This window comes from Rhinatrema bivittatum, unplaced genomic scaffold (genome assembly GCF_901001135.1).
Source record: "Rhinatrema bivittatum unplaced genomic scaffold, aRhiBiv1.1, whole genome shotgun sequence".
Taxonomy (NCBI): Eukaryota; Metazoa; Chordata; class Amphibia; order Gymnophiona; family Rhinatrematidae; genus Rhinatrema; species Rhinatrema bivittatum.
In genome coordinates, this window is record NW_021820642.1 from 252,765 (window position 1) to 267,889 (window position 15,125).

The 15,125-nt window shown below is 46.4% G+C and overlaps 1 protein-coding gene across 1 annotated transcript in view; it reads right to left on the minus strand.

Moving 5' to 3' along the window:
• Positions 1-15,125, minus strand: part of LOC115081801 (oocyte zinc finger protein XlCOF6-like) — a 43,279-nt gene that overhangs the window by 8,096 nt on the left and 20,058 nt on the right. The window contains exon 3 of the mRNA XM_029586173.1: positions 14,688-14,807. Within this exon, the coding sequence (XP_029442033.1) occupies positions 14,688-14,807 (120 nt within the window). The remainder of the gene's footprint in view (positions 1-14,687; positions 14,808-15,125) is intronic.

The following is a 15,125-nucleotide window of genomic DNA, read 5'->3' on the forward strand; positions in this document are numbered from 1 at the left end:
CCCAGTTATTACAACAACCACAGGTGGTAAGGTCCATAGGAGCAGGTACGGGAACTGAATGGAGTCTGTCCAGAACAAGACTGGAAATTTCCTTTACAAAGATGACACCAGAGGATGACCTGGAGGCCTTTTTGGTTTCCTTCGAGAGGGTAGCGGAGGCAATGGCCTGGCCAGAGGCCCATTGGGCTTTGAGGTTGGCCCCTATTTAACCAGTAAGGCAGCATATCAAGCCCTTATCAAACAACAGGCCCAAAATTATTGGGCAATCAAACTTGATAGACTGGGGCTATCTAAGAAGCGGTATCAAAAACATTTTAGGGGCCTAACCTTTACCCTAGTGGAAAGGACAAGTGTCCAGGCCCAGAAGTTAAAGGAAAGTTAAAGCTTTTAATATTTAGGATTTAATACATTTTCTATTTTGTATTTTGAATTGGTTTGTATTTTATTTTTGTATATTTTATTATGTATGCGTTATCACAATCCACAGTAAATGTTTTAGAATTGCAGAATATAAGTGAACTAAATAAAATAAACAGTTGCTGGCAGTGTCTAGAACGCAATGTCAAAATGGGACATGAAGTGGAAGAGGCAGGCATAGTGGAACAGTTTGTAACAATCCTCCCCTCCAGACCACAATAATGGGTGTAGGGACAGACAGTTACAACCCTGAAGGAGGTCGACTCTCAACTGGAGCATTACTTGAATGCCGTGGATATAGGCCATGGGCCGACTACAGCAAAGAACACCTGGGTGAGGGGAGTGGAGAGAGAGGAAGGAGAGAGCCGAGGAGTAGAACCCTAACATGCCCCACTGGCCGAGGAGGGGATGAACCCCTTCCCTCAGGAACCTCAATATATCACTAGAAGGCCATGGAGATGGAAGGAAGAAATGCACGGAAGTAACAAAGCCCCAAGGAGCCTACTTCAGTTTTGGACAGAGGATTCCCAACTGTTACCACGTCAAAGATGACCCCATGGTTGTTAACCTGACGACCCTGCAAGTCTGTTCATTTGTGGACATTCCCCGTTTGGGGTTTGTTCTTATGGAGCTGGACAGCTTCCCAACCAGGCCTTAGTAGAGCTGGGGAAGCAGAGAAACTCATTCAGAAAGAACTGGTCAAAAAAATACAGATCAATTATGAAAAAACAGTGATCCTTGCATGGAGACCAGAGGCAAATTCCTATCAGTCAGATCTCACTAAAAGCCCCGGTAAGACAAACCAAAATAGATTTAGGAGTACCTCCCTGGATTCCATATCTTATAGTACTGGGACAGCACTATCCAGACTTTGGAACTCTTTGGAGCTGGGTTATGAATGGCCCAGCTGGCTCCGCCAAAGACAAGACCTGGTTCCCAGTGGACTTCCCATTAGAAGACCCGGACGTATACATTAGAAGCTCTAAGACGCCCAAGTCTCATAAGCAATATAGGCTAGAGAAACGTAACTATGTACAACACATAAAAGTGGTCATAGACTGAATTTATGAGTCTGAGTAAGGTCCTCAAAATTAGCAAGATCTCATTGTTATCCCCTCAGAGTGGGGTGGAGAGGGAAATCCCAGTAATTTCATGCGGGCCCAACGAGAATATAGATTCTGCCCAGCAGCACATACAGATGATAGAGAATTAGTCTCTGGAGCAGAGGGTTGAAACCTAGTTCCTTCTTTTTCCATAACAAAGGGAGACTTAGTATACCACATCGACAAGGGGAATGCAGAAGGGGATACCTTTGAGCAGCTCTTGGTACCTCAACCATACCATCTACAAGTGTTGCAACTAGCCCACGACCATCTGCTAGGGCAGGGGTGGCAAACTCCGGTCCTCGAGGGCCACAAACAGGCCAGGTTTTCAGGATAACCACAATGAATATACATGAGACAGATCTGTATCCTCTGCCTCCAATGTATGTAAAACTATCTCATGCATATTCATTGTGGTTATCAGAGCATGCAGATCTATCTCATGTATATTCAATGTGGTTATCCTGAAAACCTGGCCTGTTTGTGGCCCTCGAGGACTGGAGTTTACCACCCCTGTCCTAGGGGACCACCTAGGGGAAGAGAAAACTCAAGAAAAATTCTTGACCCAGTATTATTGGCCTGGCTTTTATCTACCAGTTCAAGTCTATTCTCAGTCCTGCCCTCCCTGTAAGATGACTGGGCCTGCAGCAGTATGAGCATCACCCTTGGTGCCAATGCCCATTAGAGAGACACTTTTTGCAAAGATTACTATGGACTTGATAGGACCCCTGGAGAGGTCTAGAAGAGGGAAAAAATATATTCCAGTCATCCTCAACTATGCGACCAGGTATCCAAAAGCTGTCCCCTTGCAGAATTTGAAGACTCAAGTGGTAGCCATGGCCTTGATGGATATCTTCTCTTGGGCTGGGTTACCCAAAGAGATATTAACCAACCAAGGGACCCCATTTGTCTGCAAAGTAATGAAACATGTTTGTGCTTTAATGCAAGTGAAAATCCTATGAATCTCAGGTTACCACCCATAAACTGATAGGTTGGTAGAGCGCTTTAACAAAATCCTCAAACAGATGCTGAGGAAGTTCATTACGGAGTATGGCAAGAATTTGGACTTACTCTTGTCCTATGTATTACCTGCTATATGAAGTTTCCCAAAGTTCAACCAGGTTTTCCCTGTTCAAATTATTATATGGGAGAAGACCAAGAGGGATCCATCGTTGGCATAGCTATTTTAGCCGACACAAATTAGATAATACACAGTAAAGCTGGGAAATCTAATTATTGAAAAGAATAGCAGACAGTGCAGATCCCTGTGGTACTCCATTGTAGAGATGTGAATCGGAACTGAAATCCGAACCGATTCTGGTTCCGATTCACATCTCTACTCCATTGTGCATTGGCCGCAAAGCTGTCTTTAAGTACCCTAAAGTGACTTTTTGATGACAATCCATCAAATACGATATAAACCATTTCAAAATAGTGGCAGTAATACAGAATAAATAAAGACATTCAAGCAAAATATGACAGTGTAGAGCAGTGGTTCTCAACAGGCGTGTCAGGGACGCACTGGTGTGTGGCGAGGTCCTGGGAGGTGAGTCGCAGGGCCAGCAGATGGCTGCCTCCTTATCAGCCCGGGTGGGAGTTGGTTGACGTCTCTTGGGCCTGATGGGAGGCTCCTCTCACCTCCTTCTCTTCTTTCTGGCTCAGCGGGAGGCTGTTTCCTCCTCCACCCAGATCAGAGCGAGACATTGCCAGGTCCTGCTGTTCTGGGCCTGATGGGACACAAACCTTATCTTCCCCTGCACAGTCTGGGAGTGATGCTGAGGATCAGCTACCTGGATCCCTTGTTTCTCACCCCTTCCTGCTCAGCAGCCCCCACACTCCCTCTCCGTTCCACCTTCATCTTCCCAGCATCCCCAACCTCTTTTCCCCCCAACCTCTACCTGTGCATGGAGGGTGAGTGTGGGGGCTGCTGAGCAGGAAGGGGGTGGGAAACAGGGGGTCGGGGTAGCTGGGCAGGCAGGGAGATGGGATGAAGCAGGTAGGGAGAGTCAAGCAGGAGAGAGAAGAAGCACTGGGAAGAAGATATGGGGGGGGTCAGGAATGCTAGGCAGGGATATGAGTGTAAGCAGATGATTGAAAGAGAATAATTGGGAAAGTGAAGGATGAAGCAGGCATGGAGGGGGAGTTATGGGGTGCAAGAGCTGTAATATTCAGTTTTTGGAATGTGCATTTCTTCTATCTTTACTTTACTTAGTGTAGGAGGATATAAATTTCTGTTTCTAGGCTCCAGTTTTGCACTGCATGCAGAGTGGCTTTTTGAAGTTTCTATTCCAGTTTTTGTCTCCACATTTGTAATTTGTGGTCTTTTATGCTGTATTTAGTGAAGGCTGGATCTGTATGCGTGACTGAGGTGAGGTATTTTACCAGTAGGTAGGGATTTGTATCAATCTTCTTTGTTGCGTTTTCTCATTCTCAATAGGCCATGCATTGGCGCTGCACTGCTGCCTTTTCATAGGAAGGGCTATTGCTATTTGAGTGCAGTGGTATGGAAGGTTTCCTACACATGTGCTGAGTGTTTGTTTTTCAGGTTTTGTATTTTACAGTGCGCCTGGTAGTAAGGGAGTTTGTGTTTCTGTTACTGAGATAACACCAGAATCAGAACATCTTTTTTATATAGCGAGTGGTATTTGAAATGTCCTAGTTCTGCTCTGCATCCATTGTTTGGGGATGAGGGGCCGGTGTGGGTTCCTGTAGATGCAGAGTATATGTTTACATTTCGCCCCGAGGTGGTCACATGTTCAGTGTGTTACGCCTGTAAGCATTATGTGCCAGGTGTGTCCCAATAGAAAAAAGGTTGAGAACCACTGATGTAGTGTCAAAAGCTGAAGAGATATCCAATAAAACTAGTAAAAACCAAGTCCCTGAATCAAATCCTCATAAAAACCCCACCAAACTGGAAATATGAAGTATTTCAATCTTATTGCCAAATTGAAAAGCATTAAGTAATACATTATCCTGCAGAAAGGTATTCAATTACTTCAGGACCAACCTCTCGATAAATTTGGCCAAAAATGGAAACAAGAAAACTAGATGATAGTTACTTAAATCTTCAGGGTCCAAGGCTTGAGTTCTTTAAAGATGGCCAGAGAGCTACAGACTTCAGAGAAGTTGGTATATAACCTTCAGATCACCAAATGGGCAATATAAAGACCTAAGTCCTCCCCCAGGATCTTCATGATCACACTGGAGCACATGCTCATTGGACAGAAGTTGGTTTTCAGGTTTGGGATCCCCATGGTCACTTCTTGGGCTGAGGTAAGCTCATTCATCTCACAATCATTGCGGCTAGATAACAAAATATCACCTGTCTGTGCAGGCAGAACTAGAAGCTTGGGAAAGGCTGCTGTTCACCTTCGATAAACAGTGATCTAGAAATACCCCTGTGGATGAGAAACAGATATTTGAATTCTCTCAGTGAAATTGTTCGACTTGTTCTTGTCTGTATTCCAGCAGTTGAAGTCTTAGAGAGAAGAACTTTCAAAACTGCTCACGTGCACCCATGCACAGGCACAGGGTCGGATTTTCAAAGCTCTACGCGCGTAAATCGCCTTACGCGTCGCCGGGCCTATTTTCAAAAGGCCCAGCGACGCGCATAAAGCCCCGGGACGCGTCTAAGTCCTGGGGCTTTACTAAAGGGGCGATCCGGGGGCGGGGTCAGAAGTAAAAAAAAAAGAAAAAGGGAAGGGGGGGAGGAAAAGGGCGAGGGAGGTAAGGGAAGGGAAGGGAAGGTGGGGGGGGGGGGGGGGGGGGTAGGGAAGTTCCCTCCGAGGCCGCTCCAAGAGTTATATTTCCAAGCCTAAAAAACTATGGTAAGCACTGGAGTACGGAAATTCAGGAGCCCAAGTCTACACGCATTTGCCCAGTGGAGTATATTACTAGGTTTAAGGTATCAATGGGGAATCTTACTGGGAAGACTGGATTAGTGGGTTGTGTTATCATTTTAGGGAGTTAGTGGTGTATGCTTGGGGGTACTTTAAAGGGGTCAGTGCAGTAAGATGCTAGGTTTACAGGCCCATGCAGTATGCTCACTAACTCTTTAAACCTATCAGATTACTCGTCCCCATAAAGCTAATAATGTATCTCCATTGACATATCAAACATGGTAATATACCCCCAACACAATATATCCCCAAAACAACATGGTGAAATGATTTATTACCTGTTAATTTCCTTTCTATGAGTCCCATTAGACCAGTCCTTACTTTTTGGATTTCTCCTCTCCTCAGCTGCTGGAGACAGAGACCATGCCTCCTTGTGATTTTATCACCTGATATAAAAAGAGAAGTAGCGCCAGGTCCTTGCCAGTCGTCTTCTGCCAGATAAACCAGACAAAAACATATCAAGGGCCTTAGGCCTCCCCCGCCCTTCTTCCAATGTATTCATATTTGGAACCCTCAAGGCTGTATCCCTTCCCGGGGATGAGGAGGGGGAAGGGAGAGAATGACAGATAGTCTAGGCTCCCTGAGGCATGTTCATTGCCAGCCTCTGTTCCATTGGGTGGGACTAGCCTGGTCCAGTAGGACTCAAGGAAAGGAAATAAGAGGTAATAAATAATTTCAACTTCCTTTTCTTCCTGGTAGACCAGTGCTTACTCTTGGGGAGCTGATGCTAGGGTGGGAGGAAGACAGCGCTGCCCTTAAGGACTCTCTCCCCTGAAGGCCACATCTTCCCTGGCTTGCACTTCCAGCCTGTAAAATCTAGAGAAGGAGTGTAGGGACACCCAGGTAGCAGCCTTGCAGATTTTACCAGAGGAGACGGCAGATATTTCTGCCCACAATGATACCTGTGCCCTGGAAGAGGGGGCATGGTATGCTAGTGGAGCTTGTCTCCCATTATGTAAATATCTGCTGTTTAACCCTCCTTACAAAAGCGGTATTAGCAGCTGCTTGTGAGGTCCACCAAAAGAACAAAATGTCTTGTCCGTCTTTCTGAAAGGATTGGTCACTGTCAGGAACTTTTTAGAGAATATGCTGCACACTGAGGAGATGCAGCCTCTCATCCTTGTCTCTGCATCCATTCTCTTTGAGGGCGGGAAGAGATGCTACCTGCTTCAGGTGGAGGGAAGACAAGATTTTGGGTAGGAATGACAGCACTGGTTGGAAAGTGAATGGGTGTAGTGAAATTATTAAGTAATGGTCTCTACGTGAGATTGCCTGTCGTTCTGAAATGCATCTAGTGAAGCAAATTGCCACCAGGAAGATCGTCTTTAGTGACAGGTTCTTAAGGATGTCTGGCTTATTGGTTCAAAGGGTGCTTTGACCAGTGCTCTGAAGACCAAACTGAGATCCCACTGAGACACGACCATCTTAAAGAGGGGCCTCACCTGCCTCACTCCTCTTAAGAAACGTGCTACATCCAGATATGCGGGGACTACCTGACAGGAATTTGCTGAGGTTGCCATCAGGTCCACGACCTGGGGTCCCCAGGGCTCTCCTATCATCTGAAAAGTCTCCTGGCTGAAGTTACACTCTCTGGGTCGAGCCCGTTTCTGCTGAGAAAGTCTGCTTGAAATGTTTCCTTTTTCTGTAATATGTGCTGCTGTTAGGTTTCTCTCCACCCACCTGAAAAACATCTCGGCTTCCTCCGCAAGCTTGGGGCTGCGAGTACCCCTTTACTTGTTTCATTTGGGCCACCACTGTGGCATTGAGAGGGCTCAGTTTTATCGATGGAAGGAAATGCCGCAATGCCAGCCTGACAGCCCTGGTCTCTAACCTGGTTATGAACAAGGATGCCTCCTCCTCCTTTGCCCAGAGTGTCCCTGAGCTCTCTGATCCTAACAAGGCACCCCGCCATCTTAATGATCTGGCACCGGTGGTTAGAACGATCAGATTGGGAGAGGCATGAGAGAGGAGGAGGAGGAGGACGGACATCTGTCCCGCGATTGGCTGCCAGACCTTTGCCTGCATTGTCTGCTTGTTGCTGGCGTCTGACGTCATCTGCTGGCATTGAGGGCCCATGAAAGATCTGAAGCTGTGGAGTGAAGCTGCTGGTGCGCAGCCAAAACTGTGCGCCTCTGTGAGTAATATTCCTTCCTCTCCTTTACTGTGTATGGCCCTCTGCGTTTCTCATTTTATTCACTAGCCTCCTATGTGGGAACGTATCAACAGCTTTGCTAAAATCCAAATAGTTTACATCGAGTGCTCTTCCTTGTTCCAAATCTCTAATCAATGAATCAAAAAAAAAAAAGTCAGATTTGTCTGACAGGACCTTACCCTGGTGAATCCATGCTGCCTCGGGTCCAGCAACCCACTGGATTGTAGAAAGTTCATTATCCTTTCCTTTAGAAGAGTCTCCATTAATTTTTCCACTACTGAACTGACGTTAATCAGCTTTGTAGTTTCCGGCCTCCTCTCTGCTCCCACTCTTGTGAAGCGGGACCACCACTGCTTTTCTCCAGTCTTGTGGCGCCACTCCCATTATAGAAGGCTTTTTAAACAAGCCTTCTATAAGCAGAACGAAGGGAATAAATAAGCACGTAAGCAAGCACCAAGCAATCAGTTCTTTTGTTTATGAAAAGTTTCTCTCTCCTTTCTCCTATTACATATTAGAATATTAAATTATTTAGGTACCGTAAAGAAAACTTTTTCAACCACAATGTAAATAAACTCAACACATAGCTTTTATATTTAAAACATGTTACCGTTCCCTAATGGCACACCTATAATATGTTATCTATACCAACCAACTTTTAACCTTATTTGTGCCTTTTTGTAAACCGTTGTGATGGTGAATTAACTTAACGACGGTATAGAAAAGATTTTAAATAAATAAATAAAATACATAAATATTGCACAGATCCTTCAGCGGACCCGCCAGCACATCTCTGAGCTCCCTCAGTAACCTAGGATGTATCTCATCTGGCCCCTTGGTCTTGTCACTTTCAGTTTGTTTAGCTCTTCCCATACTTTCTCTTCTGTAACTGGAGTTTCGACTATCTTATCCCTATTTATGGTCTTGTCAACCAGCAATGGTCCATCTCAAGGGTCTTCTTTGGTGAACACCGAAGTGAAGTATTTGTTTAATATTTCCACCATTTCTTCATTTCTCTCCACACATCACTCCGTATCGCCTTTCAATTTCAAGTTGTGCGGTCTTCTGAAGATGGGCAGGTACGCATTCAGCTGGAGTTAGTTCAACAATGATTGCTAGAAGTGAGGACTTTTCCCCACTCAGTCCCCCTGGTACTTCTACCCCTTATGGGGATAAACCAGCCCTAATTGCATTGGAGACCCTGTGGAGGTTCGGAGCAGTCTCTAATTAGTAGGGTAGACAATATTCTATCTACTGTAGGTGATTTACAAACTCAAGTTACCCTACAGAAACAGGCAATTCAAGATCGCACAGTTAAGTTGGTCAATCTGGAAGCACAGTGTAAAGCCTTACAGAATTTTGATGTTATGTTGACTCAAGATAAACAAATTTTTGTATCATAAATTAGAGATGCTCAAAAATAATTCTAGAAGATTAACTCGTCTGTTCTTAAAGTTTCCTAAAACATCAATGAGGTTGAAAACGTTTTATGCTGATTTTCTTAAAAGTCCCAGTCGGCTCCTATAGCTAGGGCTTATTACCTTGTAGCAGGGAATTTTGGAACTGTTACTGGGAAGGCAGCTGTACCTATCAATAATGGTGATTTGCAGCTTTCTTACAGGATTCACATGAAGAGGTAAGGACTAGAGCTATGTTACTCGTTACATATGCACTAGAACCAGATTAATTGTGGATCTTGAAAATTTTTTTTCGCTCTAGAGAAAATTCCTTTTTTGGCTCTAGTATAGCAATTTTTCCCGATGTGTTGTGTGAAACTAAATTGAGGAGGAGATCTTTTTTTAAAGAAAAGCACAGAGTATTGGTTCTTGGTACCACATTCATGCTTCAATGTCCATGCACTGTAAATGCTTGATTAAGTTGAATAATGCTAGATATGTGTTTTCAGATCCCAACCTTCTAGAAGGCTGTCTTTGTAATATAGAAAGACTGGTGACTAGCTCTTCTCGTTGAGAAGCATCTAGTGCTTGTATATCTTGAGTGCTGATTATATATATATATATATATATATATATATCTTTGTGTATTTGATTCCCCCATATTGAGGTCTATCAATGGATATGATACTGATTTCTAGTTCTAATATTTTTTCCTATACTATATATATATTGATTGTATATGTCGGACTTTTGTTTTGATTGATAAGTTTGTAAAATCAATAAAATAAATAATTTAAAAAAGAATGATCCAATTGGAAGGTTTCAAATCCACAATCTTTAGTAAGTTGGTGGTATTTAACCATAATCCCACACTCACAGACACAAAGAAACATAGAAATGATGGCAGAAAAAGACCAATCGGCCCATCCAGTCTGCCCAGCAAGCTTCGACTCTTATTTTCCCATGCTTATCTGTTTCACCAACCACCAACTTCAGGGTTCTTGCTGGTAACCGTTTGATTCAAATTTCCTGCCATCTCCTGTCATTGATGCAGAGAGTAATGTTGGAGTTGCATCAAAGGTGAGCATAAGGCTTATGTTTAAGGGTTGTAACCGCCGCATCAAGCAAGTTACCCCGATGCTTGTTCACCCAGACTGCACAGATCGATGCCTTGTTGGATGATATCTGAATGCAAATCCTGTTTTCCTCACTTCCCCCTACCGTTGAAGCAGATAGCAACACTGTATATGCTTTCAAAGTGATGTATCAGGCTTAATTGATTTAGGGTATAACTGCCGTAATAAGCAGCTACCCCCACGTTTGTTTGTTTACCCAGATTGTGAAGTTCAGTCCTTGTTGGTTGTTGCCTAAATGTAAATCCTGTTTTCTACTTTTTCCCCCTTGCTGTAGAAGCAGAGAGCAACTCTGTGTATGCATTTGAGTGATGTATCAGGCTTAATTGGTTTAGGGTAGTAACCACCGTAATAAGCAAGCTACCCCCACGCTTATTTGTTTATCCAGATTGTGAAGTTCAGTCCTTGTTGGTTGTTATCTGAATGCAAATCCTCTATTCCACATTTCCCTTTGCCATTGAAGCAGAGAGCAGTGTTGGGGTTGCAATAACCGTGCAAGGGATTTTTTTGAGTAAGGGTAGTAATCACCAGGTAGTAAACATTCCAGCAAGCCACTCCCATGGCTCTACTCTTCGTTCCCATCCTCTAGCCTTTATGGATCCACAGTGTTTATCCCACGCCGCTTTGAAATCTTTCACAGTTTTAGTCTTCACCACTTCCTCCGGAAGGGCATTCCAGGCATCCACCACCCTCTCCGTGAAGAAATATTTTCTGACATTGGTTCTGAGTCTTCCTCCCTGGAGCTTCAAATCGTGACCCCAAGTTCACCTGATTTTTTTTTCCATTATAAAAGGTTTGATGTTGACCATGAATCATTAAAACCTTTCAGATATCTGAAAGTCTGTATCATATCTCCTCTGCTCCTCCTCTCCTCCAGGGTGTTCATATTTAGGTTCTTTAATCTCTCCTCATAAGTCTTTTGTTGCCTGAGAGATTTGCAGCTCCTGGTCATAATCCTGCAAAGCGGGTGACCAGCAGCTAAAACTAAATTGTTGCAGTGGGCAAACATGTGTCCTGGCCCATGAAACTAATTCTAGTGTGGCTACCATCCACTCTAGCAGCTAAAGTTAGTCCCACACCCTGGATGTCTTCTGGGTGCCGAACGTACGTACCTGATCTATGATCCTGGTGCTTTTGGGAAGCAGGGACACTAGCCCTGCTGCTATATTGAAGACAGCGTCCTTGACTAGATTATATGGGGGCAGGGATAGCCCCCCTGCTCCTGCAAAAATCTTCCTGCAATTCTGGTGTAAAGCCCCCCAATGGGCTCCAGGCGGGTCTCCAAGGAACTCCTGATCCAGTCCACCTCCTGGGTTCTTCAAACTTTCTTGCCCTGGGAGAGGGCACCAGTCGTGGCTGCCCCAGGGGCAGGAAGTCATCAACTCCCACTGGTGGAAGGGCTGGGTCCGTTCGAACTCTACCGCTTCCTGCTGACCTTCCCCCCTCCTCAAAAGTGGGCCCTCAATAAGCCTATTCAGGGAGGTTTGGTCTGGCCCTCCTTCACAACTGGACAAAAAGACCCTGCACCGCTGGGAAGTCTTTTGGAGCATGTTTGCCTCTCCTTTTTTTTGGTTCAGCCAGAGAGGGCTAGCGAGCCTGCAGCTGTCTGCGTGTAGAAGCGTGCTGCACTAAACAAGCACAGCCGCATGGCTCCTGCATGATTTCCTCTGCTCCCCCTTTAATTGTACTCTACCTCCAGAAGGCCCTTTGCACCCGCTGCCACTTGTCTGCACCTGTTCTCGTCATCCCTGTTTAGCCTTTTATTACCCCAGCTTTATTCCTCCTAGGCAAGGCTTCGCAGGAAGCAAAGGGAAGAGAAAGAGGGAGGGGAGAGGAGAGCCCTGAGGCTTCCTAACTCACCAGGGCCAAACCTCTTGGTTGTCTACTTCACAAAAGAGGGAACCCTTGCTAGGAGTGATTCCCAGTCCCCAAAGGGTACCGGGATGAAGTCTTAGGGTGCCTTCTACCAGGACCTTTCCTGGGAGGCTCTGCTCCACTGGGGAAAGCAGCTCTCCAGGACTGTTGTGCCAGGAGCAAAGGAACTAAACCAGGCCAAGGTCACACATTGCCTCTGGGAGTTTGTACAATCTGCCCACTCTTGTCCGCAGGAAGAAAAAGAAACACCTAGTGATTCCGTATGACTAGGATTAAGGATCAATGGGGTACGTCCATATGCTCGAGGAGTCGCTGGGGTGCATCACTAGCAGGTCGATACTGTAACATGCGGTTGAGGATTTCCCGTCTGTAACGAGCTGGGAGCGCACAATTCGGACGCGTAAGGCGATCCTGCGATCCAGTCTCCAGTTTCACGCGTCCTTAGCGCTTCTTAAAACAGACGCATAACCCTTTCCGCACGCAGCATGTATATGATATGTAAATGAACGAATTAGCTGTATAATGAAGGAATTAGCTATTCCCCTCCGATACTGTGACGTGCGCTCAGATTATCTCCTTTGTAACCCGCTATTTTGCCGCGTCCTTAACCTGTTAGTTTACCGCCACCCTCTACTTGGTGTTAGTGTGGTGTTAGAAAATTAAAACGGGAATAAAGTGTAAAAAATGGGGGCGATTTCGGCGCTCAAGGCCCCGTCCGGTCTCCGGTGCAGCCCCAGTCCTGTCCCCTCCTCCCGAAGCAAAAAAAAACCAAAAAACCGAAAAAGTAGCAAGGCTCGGGCCTGCTACGGTAGTCCCTTCTCCCTTCTCCCCTCCTCCCGATTTCGGTGCTCAAGGCGGCAGGGTGGGCGTGCATTCATCCAGGCAGAGGGAGCTGGCGGCGAAAGCGGCCTCCGGCTCCCTCTGCCTGGATGAATGCACGGCCCCTGCCGGCAGTGAACGAATGCCCGTGCGATTTCGGCGCTCATGCCTTGAGCGCCGAAATCACACGGGCATTGTTTCTGTTTATCCCAGTCTAATCGGTTGCCCATTCAGAAGCCAAAGATATTTTCATTATGACTAGGGTTCAGTGGTCTTTTTCTGATTTAAAAAAAAAAAAAAAAAAGGCTGGAGATCAACTTATTTTTTAGAAAGAGGTTTTCCTATAAGGAATTTGATGCATGAATGAATGCCCGTGCGATTTCGGCGCTCAAGGCATGAGCGCCGAAATCGCACGGGCATTCATTCACTGCCGGCGGGGGCGTGCATTCATCCAGGCAGAGGGAGCCGGAGGCCGCTTTTGCCGCCGGCTCCCTCTGCCTGGATGAATGCACGGCAGAGGGAGCTGGCGGCAAAAGCGGCCTCCGGCTCCCTCTGCCTGGATGAATGCACGGCCCCCGCCGTCAGTGAATGAATGCCCGTGCGATTTCGGCGCTCAAGGCGTGACGTCACGTCATGTGACTGCCTTGAGCGCCGAAATCGCACGGCCATTCATTCACTGCCGGCGGGGGCCGTGCATTCATCCAGGCAGAGGGAGCCGGAGGCCGCTTTCGCCGCCAGCTCCCTCTGCCTGGATGAATGCACGCCCACCCGGCCGCCTTGAGCGCCGAAATCGGGAGGAGAGGAGAAGGGAGAAGGGACTATCGTAGCAGGCCCGAGCCTTGCTACTTTTTCGGGTTTTTTGGTTTTTTTTTGCCTCGGGAGGAGGAGACAGACTGGGGCTGCACCGGAGACCGGACGGGGCCAGGGCAGGTGAGCGGGGGCTGGGGGAAAGTTTGCCGAGCATCGGGGAACATAACTGTCCACTTCCTGGTACCTGTCATTTCAAATGTCATTTGAAATGACAGGTACCAGCGCGGCCGTGAAGCATTAGGCCCGCGAACCCAGGATACTGTATAGGCGCTCTATACAGTAAAATGGGTTGCGCGGGCCTAACGCTTGCCTAAGGCTTCACAGCCGCGGCATGCATTTGCATGCAATTAGAAGAGAGTATCGAGCGCTAGGTGAAGAGAACTGTGCGTGCGGGGAACGAGGGTGCGCCTGGCAATGCCGCACTCTTTCTACCGCGGCCTTAGAGTATCGACCTGTAGGTTAGGGGGTCAGTGGGGTATGTTAATGTGTTTAGGACATCTGGCCTGCATTTCTGGGTTGGGAGACATTACTGGGGTGTGTCAGTGGGCATGTGGGATTATTGCAGGATACTTGGCTTAGAGGGTGGTGTTCAAGTCGGTGGGTAGCCTACGTGGTGAATGTCAGAATGGGGGGTTTACGGGCAGAGAGCCTAGCATGGGGAACAGTGAGGCTGTCTGGTTCAGGACACTGCAGCAGAGGCCACTGTCCTAGGTAGAGGGTCTCTTGATCATGGTCCCGAGGAAGACCACATAGCCTCTAATGTTTTGAAGTTAGTGTACTTTTAAATTACACTACTGTTAATGTGCACCTGGCTGAGCTCAGCTTAGAGCACCTTTTCACTCTGGTTATAGCACACAGTTCTGTTGAGCTGCTTTTATAACTCTCAGATCATTTGTTTACTACATCAGGCACTGGGGATAGTTTTTAGTGCTCATTTTAACTCAGGTTATATTACTTCAGCCTTCATATGAGCGATTAAAGAGTTCTCCAGAGGAGCTTGTGCAGGGGTCTCTGCAGTTCCCAGCTGCTCCTTCCACTCTTCCTCTCAGCAGTTTTACCCCGGTCCCTCTTATTCCTGCACTCACCTGAGCAGCTGCTTCTCCCAGTTCCTCTTTCCTCTGATCCCAGCTCATCCTTGATGTACGGCTCTTCCCCTCGTTCAATGCGGGAGATAATCTCAGGGATGTCGGACGGAGAACCTGTTCCTGGGGTAAGAACACTGCATTAGCTTTCCCATAATCATTTCAATATGTGTGAGCCTCATTATCCCTTCTCATGACATCCAGAACACTTTCCAGTCCTCTACATACCCCAACTCCAGAGGACTCAATGGGAAAAGGAAAACAAAAAGAAAATGAGATATTCTGATTTCACAACTTCCTCTCTCAGTCAGCCCATCACCTCTCTGTAGCTGTCTCTCTCTTCAAGACCTATTTTCCTCTTCACAGTAACATAGTAATGATGCAGAAAAAGACCAAAATGGTCCATCTAGTCTGCCCAGCAAGCTTCCCAAGGTAGTAACT